The sequence below is a fragment of the Nasonia vitripennis genome, chromosome 2 (assembly GCF_009193385.2).
Source record: "Nasonia vitripennis strain AsymCx chromosome 2, Nvit_psr_1.1, whole genome shotgun sequence".
In the NCBI taxonomy this organism is placed as follows: domain Eukaryota; kingdom Metazoa; phylum Arthropoda; class Insecta; order Hymenoptera; family Pteromalidae; genus Nasonia; species Nasonia vitripennis.
This window is the reverse complement of record NC_045758.1, coordinates 5,329,873-5,345,232: the sequence shown is the minus strand read 5'-3', so window position 1 is coordinate 5,345,232 and position 15,360 is coordinate 5,329,873. Positions and strand designations below refer to the sequence as shown.

General features: G+C 45.4%; 2 protein-coding genes across 3 annotated transcripts; both read left to right on the top strand.

Annotated features, from left to right (window-relative positions):
* The first annotated feature begins 700 nt into the window (after positions 1–700).
* On the top strand, positions 701–13,827 carry LOC100122234 (uncharacterized protein). Of its 2 annotated transcripts, none has more exons than NM_001168544.1 (5): positions 701–865; positions 9,203–9,306; positions 9,928–10,122; positions 12,738–12,943; positions 13,029–13,827. In NM_001168544.1, the coding sequence occupies exons 2-5, from the start codon at positions 9,213–9,215 to the stop codon at positions 13,185–13,187; spliced, it is 654 nt and encodes a 217-aa protein (NP_001162016.1). In that variant the 5' UTR covers positions 701–865; positions 9,203–9,212; the 3' UTR covers positions 13,188–13,827. The 2 variants fall into 2 exon arrangements, with proteins under 2 accessions (NP_001162016.1, XP_008209312.1); XM_008211090.2 differs by lacking the exon at positions 701–865 and adding an exon at positions 4,007–4,212 and having other exon boundaries at positions 13,029–13,826.
* Positions 13,828–14,023: 196 nt separating this feature from the next.
* LOC100122219 lies at positions 14,024–15,035 on the top strand. The gene is made up of 3 exons (XM_001605772.5): positions 14,024–14,244; positions 14,360–14,566; positions 14,653–15,035. The coding sequence occupies exons 1-3, from the start codon at positions 14,200–14,202 to the stop codon at positions 14,920–14,922; spliced, it is 522 nt and encodes a 173-aa protein (XP_001605822.1). The 5' UTR covers positions 14,024–14,199; the 3' UTR covers positions 14,923–15,035.
* Positions 15,036–15,360: the final 325 nt, after the last annotated feature.

Here is a 15,360-nt window from a genome sequence, read left to right as displayed (position 1 = left end):
TTTACCTTTATACCACTTCAAATCCCTCATGCATATACTTATGGGGATCGAGGTACAATATCGCTCGCAATAAAATTCGCGAATCCAAGTCTCAAATATGTAATACGCTTATGTCACAATCCGGAGCAACAGTGGACAATCGATCCGAATCATCGAAAGCCACCATGATCAGCTAGTAAATTACGTAACACGTAACAGCGCGCGTCAAAACTCGCAGCAACAACAACCCCGCGCTGAATGACCCCGATCAATCAACTTCAAAATTGCGACGCACGCATCCCGTGTTCGCAGGAAGCACAAAGGGGCGCAAAAAAAGCATCAAGAGCATCGGGGCAAACTCGCGCGGCGCAGCAGGCCAGCGTGGACCGGATCGCAGAGGCTGCTGCCGCAGATCGCAAAAAGCAATCCGAAAATAACCGATATCAGGAAAAAGAAGCCAGCACACGGGATGCGAGGCCTGTATAGCGCGCGAGAGAGAGAGAGAGAGAGAGAGAGAGAGAGAGAGAAAAGTGGGTCCCCCAGTCGACCGGGAAGCGAGTCGCGGTGGTGGGGGGAGTCTCGAGAGATGCGGGCCGTCGCGCTGTGGAATCACCCCCCACCAGCGGGGCCTTAGCGGGGCCCGTGGTGGGAGTAATTTAGGTTACTCGGAGCATCAGGGAATGTGGGCCGACTATATACTGTAGCGTCGCCCGCGCCCGCCGGTTCATTCCTTTCTCGTGTTTCCGATTCGCAAGATATCTCGACAGTCCGAGAGGAGACTTTGCCGCTGGACACTTCACTGCTGGCTGAGACCGAGCGGAGCTTGAAGCAACTTGGAAGATCGTTCCTCTGACTGTCTTTTACTTGTCGCTTTGCTGATTATTTGGTGAGTTTTTTCAACATTTTTTTTTATTCGATTTTTATTCTCTTATCCTGGATATCCAATATTTCTACTGGTTTGATTTTATTTAACGGTTGATACCTCGTCATATTCGTAGATAATAAAAAAACTTGAAGCATTCTTACTTCACGATCGGAATCGGTATAATTCCAAGCTACAGCATCCATAAAATCTCTGGTAGGAAATAAATTTCACCGGTTTCCGTTACATTCCTCTCTCTCTCTCTCTCTCATCTCGCGCATAATTACACTCGACTTCCTGCAAAACATAAATAAGACCGCATCCATATACATTTCGTCAAGCGTCGCATTCCAGCGCGTGTCATTAACCGCCCGGCGCATTACATATACGATATTTTAATTGATAGATTAAAAAAAAAGAAAGAAGCACCGTAAGCATACAATATCCCCGAGCGACTCGACCGACGGGAGAAAGGTTGCAGAGCGACATGTTATGAGTATACATATGCGTACGGTTCTTATGCTTACATTATATTTTCTCTCTCGCGCGTGGGAGAGAGTTCGCTGAACCCACGGAGCGGCTATTCGAATTTCGCGCCTCTCGGAACGCCGACGACGACGGCGACGGTTTACTTACCTATATTTCCGGGTGTATGATCATTTGAATTTGAAAGCTGTGGATTCGGGGCTTTTCGCCGCGCTTCCAATTTCTCTATTGAACGAAGTGTACGACAGTGTTTGGAAGGTGAGGCGCGCGCGCGCGCGTATGTTTGAACGGCTCGTTAGCCTAGAATGAGAAGAGGCGCGAGTGAAATTTGTTTGGCTATAGGGAGAGTAGTTTGCACTTGTGCGATGGGCGATCGATTTTCTAAAGGTATACGCGCGGTGTATGTGGCTCGCGATTCAATTAGAGACCGCTTGGAAATGGTGTTACGTCGCGAGAGCGCGTGTGTGTGTGATGATTTTTTGTTCTATGCACTTGACGCGAGCGACTCGCCGAACCAGAAATTGCGTAATGAGACTTTGTATAATAGGATAATTATGTCACGGTGTGTGAAGTTCTTTTTTTTTTTATCGCAAGCAAGCGATCGAGGAAAGAGGGTATAAACAGAGAAGGATGAACGTATGTACGAAAGAGTGTCGAGAATCTTGAAATATTCGAGGAGAGCGTTGACCTTTCATCCTCCGAATATACGCGAGTCATTATGAATTCAATTTCTCGGAACCGATATATCCGATTCATCAATACTCGAACGAGTATATAGTGTCCTCGATTCTCCCACACGAGTCCATCCCGAAAAATCCAGCGGAATACATCCAAAAGCAGAAGCCCGAAGGAAAAAAATCAAGAGCACTCGGGCACACATCGTCCGGCCCTCGAGCCAGACAGGCTTACCGCGAAATCGCTACCGTTCCAGGTCGCCCTCGCAGTCAGTCAGTCAGTCAGTCAGTCAGTCAGTCACTTACTTACTCGCGCGGATATCTCTCGGTACTCGGCCTCTGCGGCTCATCGTCGTCATCGCGGGCAAAGCCGGCCAGCTAACGGTTAGGCCGCCGCAGCCGTTTTCCCATTCTCGGCTCGCGCTTCTACACCTACATATATATATATATTGTCAATAGTTCGCGCCAGGCTCAAGAAATGTAACACCATTCCGACATCCGGTCTTTCGGTTTCTTCGAGATTCGAGTTCGAGCTTACTACGATGCACACACACACACGCGCACACGCGCGCGTGTCTGTCATTGTTACGATTTTTCGCTCGATTACACGCATAGGCGCACGTATCGTCGCGCGAGAGAGACCTGAATTTCACGATATACGACACGCGAAGCGAGAGCGTATAAATAAGAGGCACCTGTTTCGCATGAAAAGTTGAAATCGAGTACACGCCGAGAGAGACGCGGTGATATCCGGCCAGGAGACAGCTGGAATCGCCACACTTTTGTGCGACGACTCGACGAGGAGTCTTAATGACGACGCATCTCGCACGTTTATCCTTATTGTTATTACATTTCGTAGCGAAGGTTTTTTCGAAAATCGGTGAAACCGCGCGATCGATCAAAATTATCGTTAAGCGTTGATTAATTCGATCCGTCGTGCTTTCTCCGCGTCTCCTTAGGCGATACATCGGCGTTTATATTACGCCTGTTTTAAATAAATTTTCTTCATATGTCGTCAATAAGCAGCTTTGCAAATTTCACCTCGGAATTTACGTTACATTCGCGCATACGAATAACCCGATATCAAGCGAAAGTGAAAATAACCTCTCTTAAGAATCCATAAACTTAACTATACGATGCATAGAACGAGTCGCTCCAATGCGCATCTTCGCTCCAAAAATTTTATGGACTAAGGTACACCTATAATTACAGTACGCGCCGAGCGAGGAAAAGAAGCCGACGCGGACGATGTATAAAAGAAGAGCCAAGTGTTATTCGGCTACCGGTCGACGAGTCGCTAACGGTATTCAATTTAAAAAAGGCACAGCGTCATTTTCTTCTTCTTCCTTTTTTTTCTTTCATACCCGAGCTCCACAGCCCGCGGCGATGCACGTGGCTCTTCTCGACTTTCTTCGCGCGCGAGGAGAACCGATTTTCGAGCGGATCGCTATGCGATCTTTGCCATATTACGGGGCGAATTACGTGATTCTCTCTACTACTGCCGCGGTAGTTTGATAAAGTTTATATTGGACAAATTCGTCGCGTTGCGAAAGCAGCCGCGCGGTAATTTGCTTGTAACTCCGCAATTTCACACACACAATGCGAGCGGCTAATTAATTATAACGACGGAATACACCTCTTTGCTTACGCGCTGTTTCATAATTTTCAAGTATGGAGAGAGGAGAGCCCGTAAAAAGCGCATTCCTCGTGGCAACACTGTAACATCACTAAAACGAAAACGTCTAATTTCGAGCCGTAAGAACGCGCCCAGCGGAGAAGAAAAAGAGCCGCGCGCGGTACTCGCGGCTGCACTTAAATAGTTTTATTAAATTGCGAAAGGTTGTATACGCGCGGCGCAGCTGCGCATCCTTAATTACACGCGCGTATACGTATGCGCATTCGAATCCATAATTCCATCTCCAATATCGAGCGCCGCTTTCATAACGCTGCATCATCTCTCGGAGAGAGATAGCAAACGCACATGTACACGGTGGATGTTTTTATTTTCCTCGACGATACTCACTTTGAGTTGCGAAACCCGCCGCGGTGTATAGAGCGAGAGAGAGAGAGAGAGCTTTCTATTAGCCGGTTCCGCTCGAAAGCGATGCAGCGTTGTGACCGGCAGTATTTCGTCAGAAGCTGTGTGTGTGTGTGTGTGTGTAAGTTATACGCGTGATACGGAGTCGGAGAAGAGAATCGGAAAGCTTAAGGGTATGTATAGTGTTACCTTGCGGTCCTATGCTTCCACGAGAGCTGTGACTTTTCTATAAGTGCTTTTTTCCTCTGCGGTCGCGCTTCTGCTGATGGGTTTTGAATTAAATTCCTGTGCGCGCACGTGCGACCTGTTAATCCCACAGGCGTGAAATTGTCTTCAATTCAATTGTCTCTTTTTTTGTCCTCGGAAATACATAGAAGCCGCGTATTTTCATCGAGTCTCGTTATTAGTACATGCGGGAACATTCCGTTCTGTCAACGGAGATCATCGAATCCTCCTGAAATCTGTGTCCCCGGTATATAAGCCCTTTCTAATACAGTCTTAGCCTACAATCCGGAAAATCGAGTGGATAATAATTCGTCCGATCGATCGACTCCCAAAAATGTCTCTCTTCCTCTCGGCAGCTTGAAATTCCAGCCCGAGAGTGACGTATAATACACACACTAACGTCTCGGCGCATCGGGTCACTGGGTCCTCTCTTTCTCGAACTGGTCCTGTAGGCGCTAAAGAAGAGAAAGGGCGTCGAGTGGGGAATCCCCAGTGGAAGATACCGATGACCGCGCGCGCGAGAGAGAGAGAGAGAGAGAGAGAGAGAGATGCATCTGAAAACGTGAGGAGATTCGCGTGAGAAACACTAGATACAGGTTCTCGCTTTACTTACAACACCTCACGTTATTTGCATCCCGAAGTACTACTGGAAAGCGGTGTATACGGTTTCATCAATTTTATTGGCTATACACGAGCCTCGAGATTTTCTCGCTTTTTTTTACCGTTATATTACGTGCGAAGAGCGGAGCAACGAGACTAATCTCGGCTGAATCGCAAGAGTCGTCCAGTATAGAAAGGGTCATTAAAACACCCGCATCATATACACAATACTCGTTTCGTCAGTAAAACAAAAGCGCCTGTAGTCCAGATAAAAAAAGCTCGACTTGATTAACGAGCTTCGCAGACACACACACACACACACACACCTGCGCGCGCGCATCCATCCATCGCTTTGCGCAATACATCGTCTGATGCGCGACACACGAGACACTTACACATTCTCTCATTCGGTCACACGCGGCGCCGAATAAATCACCCGCGGAGATCATCAATGGCCAACGCTGCCGACATTTGCGACACTTTAGGGAAGAACTGCCGACGCGTCGTGTGTATACACGTTAATTAAGCCACGGCGGCGGGTTTCTCGATTTTGCGCAAGAAGCGCAGCAGCACTCGAGGATTATGTCACGCGGATGCACTTTCTAGAAGGATGAGCGCTGTATACTCGCTTAGATGGATACTTTTTTTTTTTTCGTTGTACAGCAACGCAATGCCTCGTGCTCGAAAATCCAAATGTCACACAGCGTAGATCCTTAAGAATATGCGGGGAGGTAAAAGCTTCGGGTGTTTATTTACGGCAGGTCGTTACACACATTACGAGAAATTGATTTCGTTACGATGACTCCGCAGACGTTTTGTACCATTCACGTTATACAAGAGCCTCCTTTGACTGGCAAATGTGTAACATCTTTGGCTAGGATGATGATTTCACTTTTTATTCAATTATACAGCACTGCATTAATATCGAATTGTATAACAGCAGTTACAAGAGAGGAACGAACTCGAATTTCAAAATCCGCTCAAAGCTACAAAGCCTCGTTAACTCTAGGACGTTTCGTCGTAACATAACGCGTAGCAATAATACATTTTCCCTCGGTTCTCGCAAAAACCACAAAATTTCTCCCGGATCGCAATCACCGATGACGATCGCGCGATGACGAGGAGTCGTTATTACTTCCAGCGCTGAATGACAATCGGCTTTTACATTTACCAGGAAGAGCGCTGTGGAGTGTCTATTTTTGCGGAAACGAATAAATCGCTCCTTTTCCACCATAATCATCGTCGCGGCTTTCGAAGAGTTTATAAACGATCTCGATCGTCTCGCAAGGCTGGATCTAGTTTCTCGAAAAATCCTTCGCAAAAAGATCAGGAACGAGCGTAATAACGCGATTAAGAATTCGGCGAATGAGATCAAGGTTGGCCTATTCGCGCAACATCGTTCTATACGCCGAGAGCTGCTTGCGACAGAGGATGTGAAGATGTTCTCGCACACTTGGCTGGCTTTCGCGACTTCCAGTACGTTTATTATAATGCCATTGTCTTTTATCCCCGAAAGGGAAATGCTAACTTTTTGCGCTTCTCGTTATTATCGGCGAACTTTTGCGCGTATGCGCGAAAAACAGTGAAAGTGTCGGCAATAATCGTTCTCCGAAAATAAAATACAATAGACTAGCGGCGCTGTGATTTTTAATTAAGTTTTACGTCCAGCATAAACTCAAACGCTCTCGAGCGTCGTGCTTTTACTTTAATTACACGCGATTGTCCGCGGCGTTTAAAGTTCCATCAAAGCTGCGCGGGCAGTTATATATCCCAGATTTATCGGCTCACTATCTAGTCTAAAACCGTATTTTCATCCCAGAAGTCAAGGTTCCATCGCGCAGCTGTATACATACACGCGTTTATAAATCAGTGCAAAAAGTCGCCGGCGTTAACTGGGCCACGCGCTGCACTCGTTTCGGAGCCGAGAACACTTCGTCTGGATCCGTTAGTTCTCTCTCTCTCTCTCTCTCTCTCTCTCTCTCTCTCTTATACGACACGAGTACTTACACACATGCGCGAATTTACCGTAACTCACGAGCGCTGCAGGTGTGACGTTATAACGCGGCGAAATCTCACTCGCGTAATTGACGGTTATTAATAGGCTCTCGTACACACACACACACACACACACACGACGCTGTATGTATACAATCATTCCGTTATACGCATACGCGTAACAATTTCCCTTGGTCAGAGCCACATTCGCTCGATGACTATACAGCTTCCGAGAGTCGATAAATCAATATCGAGATCGCATCCTAGGCTGAATCGGTATGGAGGAAAACCGCGGCGGCTTTCACTGCGCAGCTCATCCCGCCGCGCGCGGCTAATCGATTTTACGAGGGAAATCGCCCTTTCTCTTTCGCTTCGAGATCGTTCGATCCCCTAAACTCTCTCATCATATATACACGTCTTATTGTTGTGGCATTGTACCTGCTGTACCAGTTCTTCTCGTATAACGATATAATCGTTATTGTCGATTGTTTACGAGTCTTTACATCCATATCTCGGTGAAATGTCGCCTGATTTACGACGCCGCGCTTTCGTCTCGTTACAGAGTCGTGAAAGAGGCTTTTTGCCATCGAGCAGGTGCGGTATTAATACGAATCGTCGCTGCGCAGTCTTTTGTCGCGAGAGTGACGACTGGCGACTTTTTGCGATCGGAGAGTTTTCATCCGTCACTGCAATCGTTATGGGAAATTGAGATGTTAAAAGGGAAACTCCGATGATGGAGAGTATATAATAAAGCGTCGCTCTTTCACATCGCCGACTTTCGATCGATTAATCTTCTTCTTCTGAGAATACATCGTCGATTGTTGAAATTGTTTAAAAATTCCTCAAACAAACTCGTGAGCGTACGTTTCTTCTATTCTCGCAAGTTCAGGCTCCATATCCTGCGCGGCCTTCGCCGCGATACATATGCGCGCGTCGACGTTGTAAAATATAATAGCCAAGGCCGCGTAGACTCGTCCTTATTCGAAAAGGAGGTAATTGAAAAGTGGAGATTGCGAAATTCTCAAAAGTCCGCGGATGCGTCGTGTAAATGGGTCGATTGTCCCCTCGAGAGCTAGTATAATACATCTATATAGTAAATAGACTCGATGCAAACGATGAGTCAAAAGTACGAGCGTTGATATTGAAAGTCGAGTGAATCAGTGTCACCTGCACACAGGAACGGCTTAATTCGTATTATGATTATTCAAGGTTAAGCCGACGATGACTCTGTCGAGTGTAATGATCCATCGTCTAGCATGAGTAATGATCCCTGCTGTACATGAGAAATTCATTTAGCAACTAACAAAAAGGTATACACGATAAGTTGCATATTATTCGGGTTCGTCGATCTCCGGAGAGGAAACTCGCGTCGGACGAGTCAGGGACACGTTCTCCCTTCGCGATCGGTTGATTGTATATGCACCGCGTGTTCAAGCTGAATCGCGCAATTACCACGGCTAATTTCGCGGAACGGTGTCGCTATGTACTTACGCTCTTTGTCAATAGTTTATCGCGCTAAATTGATTCGCTCCCGCGCGACTGTATCGGCTGAAGCTTTCGACTTTCCAATTATTATCGCGCTGAATGATTTACGCGAGTTCGAGGAATTTTCATTATCGAGCACCTTATTCGAATGAACCTTTTTTTCTATCTCCGCACTAATGCACGGTGTTAAATGATTCATTTACAAGGCTAAACGCCGTAAAAGTTTCTCATAACCAACACCGACATCAGTCACGAATCACTTATCCCCGCGAAGCGCTTTCATGCTCGTCGTCAATCTGTCCGAACCTGTTAATTCGTGTGTGTGTGTGTGTAAAAGTCTTGATTTCTCTCTCGAGAGAGTCGCGAAGAAGACCCGTATTTCTTTTTACCGCGAACGCCTCGTTACACCGCTCGTAATTATTATAGCTTCTCCGATGCATCGGCTACATCGAAAAATAGACATATATGCATAAAATGCAAATTCCGCGTTCGAAAACAAGCGACGACAGGTGAAACTGGCCGTGGGTCGAAATTCAAATTTTCAGAGATAACACGGAAAAAGGAGCAGGTCGACTTGTGCGATATTTTTTTCCGATGATCGTCACGTGCACGCGTCCTTGATGCTGTGTATGCGAGAGAAACGAAAGACGAGGAGCGGAAAGTAAAAGTTCGCGCATGTATACCGAAGATCGAGATGATTAAGCGCGTTCCCTTGTTTATTTGTTGCTTTTTTCGTAATCCCGTGATGGTTACATTATACATTTCATCGAACAGCCTTGGTACACAAGGCTTGGAATAATTTTCCCCTTGTAACACAATAAATCGCAGTCGATAAGTCGCAATTTCATCTGATTCCAGATCGAGTAGCATGAAGGCTGCTTTCTTGGTGCTTTTGGGCCTCGTCGCCGTGGCGACGGCTCAGCGACGACTCGCCCTTCCCGACCCACGAAGCTGCGCCAGCCGTAAGTATATCTATACACTCCTATAAGTATTCTAAAGTGAAATCCAGTTCGGTAGGATTATCCGTTGTTTTTTCGAAGCCACAACTACCCGCATAGTTGCAGTCGGTTATTATTCTGCGATGAGGCAAGAAACGCCTATGCGGACAATAGAAAGTCGCGTCGCGGATTATTCGCCGCAAAACGGCGACGAGCGATTTTTTCGGCACGACGCGTACAACGAGGCGGTATCGCTGTATAACGACAACCTGTTCGCGGAAACTTTCGAGTATAACAGATAATTTTGAAAATCGGCGACGATTTTTCGCTTAGTTACCGCAGTGTAAACTCGCCGGTTTTACGACCGATCGTTAATACACTTGCATCGAAAGATCGACTCCTTCGCCTCGTGACACACAAAACGATCCCTTCGGTTTCACTACTGTACACGCGTGGCGATGCACAAAAGCATTTTCTTTTTTTTTTTTTTTTTGCGACCGTCACGCGAGATGCGCAGATCTATGGCGATCGGTTGCTCAATAACCCGTGAAACACAACGATGCGCAGTGCACAGCTCGGCTTCAATGAACCAGCCAGTAGACGCATTAAACTCGATGAATAACGCCAAACGTTCGCAACACGCAGGTGTGCGACACGCTTCGTACAGGGATGCGAGAGGCGTAGCCCACTCGTACTTCTTCAGCTGGGAGCATCAGCCGACGAGGAACCTCGAGGTCGACTGGCTCGACGCGAGGAACATCTGCAGGCGCCACTGCATGGACGCCGTCTCCCTGGAGACTCCCCAGGAGAACGAGTTCATCAAGCAGAGAATCGCACGAGGTAAATATTCGCGATTAATCATTCCTCCGTTCGCGTCAGCCGCGGCAGAAGAATTAGCCGATAATTCGCGGCCGTTAAACCCGGCGTTTATTCGCTTACAATATGCATATGCCTGTACGCGCTGCACGTAGTCTCGTAACTCTTCTTCCTTTTTCTTCTTCTGTCGGCCTTCCAGAGATGGAATCTCAGGCGCTTTTCTTTGTTGTGCAGACGCATAACTTCTGCTCGTCTATCAGTCGCATAACGATGTCGCGGAATGAACCGGCTGATTTTGATTTATGAATCTCGCTGGACTTCTCTCTTCCATTTCGCAACCATCAACTCTATTTATTTTCGCTAACGACCGCATAACATTTTAAAATTCGATTCTCGGGCTACATAACTGCACCGATCACGCTCGGAATTTTCTCACTATAAGCCAGGCGTCGTCTGGAAAGAATATTCCCAGGGAAAATCGCGGGCGAAGCTACAGCTGTCATCAGTCTCTCTCTCTCGGCGCGTTTGATTCTCCCGCGGTGTCAGCCCACTTTCACCTGACCGCGAGAGAGAGAGAGAGAGAGAGAGAGAGAGAGATGGATAGTTGTGTTCCCTTATTAGAAGAGCCTCTTCCGCCATCATCAGCGATTATTCGATTACGAAGCCCTTCTGAGAATCAAGCGAGGCATTTTACAATTGCGGTTGTGTCTTCGTTGCCGGTAATTCCAGGGGTTGGACGATTTTACTTTCAGCGGTTTATCGTTGCGGTCGCTCTCGGCGCTTTTATATAATGTAATCGAAATGCATTTTTGACACAAGCGCCTCGAGGTATACAATAACCGGGGGGTTACATACAAAATCGCAGTGGGTAGAGACGTTAGATTCGAAAAGCGCAATTATCCGTTACACAGCTCGCACGCTGCGCCGTGATATAAAACGGACGTTTCTAGATCGATATAGAGTATGAAACTTCGCGTTCGTTGCACAGTCATAGCGAAACAAAACGGGCCGATTTCCCGCGCTACTTGCAACCACCAGTAGCCGTATAAGTGTCTTCGCTCTTAGTAGACGATATAACAAGTAGACGAAAACAAGCCGTAAAATTACGCAAAACGATTCGAATCCCATGACTTAACCGAGAGTCCAATTACGCGCTGCAATAATTTCCCTACGCGCGCAGCGAGCTGCGTAATAAACGCGCTTTTACGAGACGCCGAGTACGGAGATAAAGACGAGTGTAAATTTAAACGAATCGAGCTTTCTCCTTGCGTCACCGAAAAACTGTGGCTGATATCGCGTAAAGCGCGAGTAGCGCGTGAATGGGATAGAGAAAAGGGAAAACTGTAACGCGCGTTGCTTAATTTGCCCATATACGCGAGCGTCGATGAGAAGAGCCTTGTTGACTTTCCCATCGTTTTCTGCCTGTCTACGAGCTTCTGTCCGTCACTAATAAGAAGCAGAGGTGGATGTAGGTTTGCTATATTTTTATTTTTGAATTTCTTTAAAAATCCCGAGAGTTATCGCATATGGTTCTCGAGTACGTGCTCGCCGGTTTATCTTCACGGACGCCGCGGATGATATTTCAGAGAAGAGTTATTGTGATTCGGCTTTTATTTTTCGGCGCGTATGCGTCAAGGCCTTCTTCGCTGCATCTTTTCCGTCCTCGAGATATACCGAGAATCGCGACGGAGCTGAGCGATGACTTTGTTTTACAAGCCACATCGCGAAACTTTAATCGGATGCATTTTTGATTCGTTGTAAACATGTTGACTGCAATTTTTCTTTTTCTTTTTTTTTTTTTTAAGCGGGGACGAAATATACGTGAGCGAAAAATAAAGTATTTTTGGATGCTGATGCGGTCGTGCAGCTCGAGGTGAAAATTTAAAGAAGCTTTTGTTCTTGACTTTGAGAGTAATACACGATGTCGTACAGTTTTATTGTGGTATTATCATAATTGCGCGCTTTTGTGTTATTATTAGACTCACGTACTACTGCGTGTACCTTTTATGACTGGCTTTATTTTGAAAGCAGAGTAGAACCTTCTGAAAATAAACTATGGATTCAACCGGTCGAATAATTCATCCGTACAAACAGAAGGCTATTAGTATACATTGATCTTGAACATAACAAAGTCACTCCTTACATCGTTACAAAGCTAATCAAGGCTTCCAATCCACTTTCTTCGATCTCACAGCGAGCGAAACCGAAGAATAAAGTGTCATCAGCGTCGTCGTCTAGTGAGCCCGAATTTGTAGGTCAGTCACACGGCATCATCGGGATGTAATATAAGATCGCATCCACAGTAGGCTCAAGTCATCCCGAAAGTCGAGATCGACCAGTCCGATAAAAAGCGATTTTGTCCCCGTTCACAGTGTGCTGTAGCTATAGCCACAGGCGTGTACACACACTTGTAGAACAACCGATGGGCCCCGAGGGCTTGTTTCACGAGAGAGAGAGAGAGAGAAAAGACTCCTTTGTTTGACATCCAGATGACGATCTTAAGATTGCGCTAGTCGTTAAAATCTTTGATGAGAAAGCCGCACGCGATCTTGTTCTTACACGGCTCGAGGGCTTGTACGACGTGTACCAGTTTCTTTTTTCTTCCCACTACATCGAAACGAAACCGAATGGATTTTCAGGCAACATCAGGTACATCTGGACCTCCGGACGCAAGTGTAACTTCAACGGCTGCGACAGACCCGACCTCCAGCCCCAGAACGTGAACGGATGGTTCTGGTCGGGATCCGGCGCCAAGATCGGACCCACGAACCAGCGCAACACCGGTGACTGGAGCCACACCGGCGGATACGGAACTCCCCAGCCCGACAACCGCGAGGCCGCTCAGGTAAGCCCCAGCCGGCTCTTTGAGCAAAGCCCAATGTCGCATCGAAATTTCATAACGACAACTCATCGCTTACGTTGTTCCACAGGGTAACGACGAGTCGTGTCTGTCGATCCTGAACAACTTCTACAACGACGGCATCAAGTGGCACGACGTCGCCTGCCACCACGTCAAGCCATTCGTCTGCGAGGACAGCGACGAGCTGCTGAACTTCGTCGCTTCGCGGAATCCCGGCATCCGTCTCTAAGCGCTTTTTAATATAACGACGGTATTATATAATTATAATCGACTAGAACGACGCAGAGAGATATATCACTTATCCGCCGCCTCACATTCGCATCGTCAAATTCTTAACGATCGAAGGATCGATCGGTAATAGTGATGAATTTTACGAAGCCCACGGCGACGGTTAATAGTGCACACATTCACGGCTCGATTTCGCGCGCGCTATCCGCGACATCACTACTATTACTACTGTGTATTATTTGTCTTTCTCTTCTTTACATACGATTATACGTGAACGAGAATAATCGCGCCTCGTAATTACTCCTGGCGTTGTATTAATTACGCAGCTGTATCTTTAGGTTATTTATCTTCTCTATCGTGTACTAACCAGACTACCGAAATATATATATATGTATATCGCATACCCACGACTATGTTTGCGCGCCGCTAAGATTTCTGTAATAACACGTTATAATAATAATGGTGTATACATATACTATCTCTAACTGTCTCACCGCATATACAACCTTTATATATCTACGTTATATCATTATACATATACTTTAGTCCTTGCGAGACTTAGTCCTCTCGAACTGAATGTACAATTTTTTTTTTTCTATATTTTTCTAACGAAAATAAATGTTCTATCATTTGTACAAAATACGCTTTCGTGCAGAGGCTTTTTTCTTCCTGTATATCCCTTTATCCTGCTTCGAAAATTCCTACAATTATCTCGCGTCTAAAATTATTTATAGATTTGTTTAGTGAATTCGAATTTTTGCCGCGTCAAGAAACGGCCTGCACCGGCGGCTCGCGCGCGACCGTTATACATTCGGCGCTTGCCGATCGTCTTTTGTTTTTCACTTTTGAAAAAGTTTTGACGTTCGCGCTGGCCCATTGTCCCACGGAATCTCGCACGTCTCACTTGCGTGCAAATACACACACGTGCCATCCAAAGTTCTCTTCACCCACAAGTAACTGAACTTAATTTCGCTTGTATTGTATTGTTTATTCGTAAGCGCGATCGTAGCATCATGGACAACAAGAAAAAGCGAGATTTGGTGCAACGCTGCATCGAAGTAAGTATATTAATATACATGGCTACTAATGAAGCTAGAAAACTGCAGACATCTCAAAGAATGAAAAAGAAATCGTAGTATTATTTGTATTCCAATTTTTTGTTTTAACTTACAGCGGACGCAGGAGGTAGAAGATGTTATATGCTGTCCTATATGCTATGAAACAAAAGATAATGTTGTTCTGTGTAGCGTGGGACATCATGTCTGCGTTGCATGCCAAAGTAAATTAGTCCATAATTCTTGTCCAACTTGCAAGTCTCGATTTACTGGAACAAAATGTTTCTTAATTGAAAAATTGACTCGGATTCTCGGCAACCTTGAGGTGAGTATACTTTAGTACATTAGGACAACTGGATTATACTTGTTATGGTATGGAAACTTTTCCCCAAAATAAGCATTTATTTTCAGTTGACTCTCAACGACTTGAGTAAAGTTATGCAGATATCGGACAACAAAAGCGACTACAGAACCTTGATAAAGACCCTCTTGACTAATCTGTCAGTGTTTTTGAATAAAACCAGCAGCTCGATAACTTGTTTCAGTAAATACTTGAAGAACCCAAAAGTCTCTGAGAAAACTGATTTAGAAAAGCAATTTCAATCACTAACTAATCAACTTAATGATTTAAAACTTTATATGGACAATGTTAGAGTTGATTTGATTTTGTTAAAAGAATGATGTTCCTTTTCAAACATTAGCTCGTTTGTAAGATTATTGTATGCAGCAAAAAAACGTTTTTGTATTGGTGTAATTTATAGGCTTTGAATGAATAAAAATCGCTGCTCAATCTACACACTACTTACTTTCTTATATATATATATATATATATCTTCACTTAAGCAATTGTTTGATATTAGTTCGATTAGGTGTAATATACAACTTCGAAAACCAAAATTCAAAATCAGCATTCATTACTTCAGACTTTCTTCAGTACCATGAATAGGGCAATGAAGAGCACTTTTGAATCTACTTAAAACATGCAGCTTCTCTAACAAGGTGTATGACACGTATACATTTTTTCATGTTTCACTGTATATCTGTATCTATTATACAATTTAGTGATTTTCAAAACACCGTGTATGTATAAAAGTGTTCGCACAACTATCATTGTGCTAA

Excerpts from the sequence above, each read along its gene's own strand:
- LOC100122234 (NM_001168544.1), top strand. The coding sequence starts at position 9,213 with ATGAAGGCTGCTTTCTTGGTGCTTTTGGGCCTCGTCGCCGTGGCGACG. Across the intron at positions 9,307-9,927 it reads CCCACGAAGCTGCGCCAGCC|GTGTGCGACACGCTTCGTAC; the intron begins GTAAGTATATCT and ends CGCAACACGCAG. Across the intron at positions 10,123-12,737 it reads CAAGCAGAGAATCGCACGAG|GCAACATCAGGTACATCTGG; the intron begins GTAAATATTCGC and ends ATGGATTTTCAG.
- LOC100122219 (XM_001605772.5), top strand. The coding sequence starts at position 14,200 with ATGGACAACAAGAAAAAGCGAGATTTGGTGCAACGCTGCATCGAA. Across the intron at positions 14,245-14,359 it reads TGGTGCAACGCTGCATCGAA|CGGACGCAGGAGGTAGAAGA; the intron begins GTAAGTATATTA and ends TTTAACTTACAG. Across the intron at positions 14,567-14,652 it reads GGATTCTCGGCAACCTTGAG|TTGACTCTCAACGACTTGAG; the intron begins GTGAGTATACTT and ends ATTTATTTTCAG.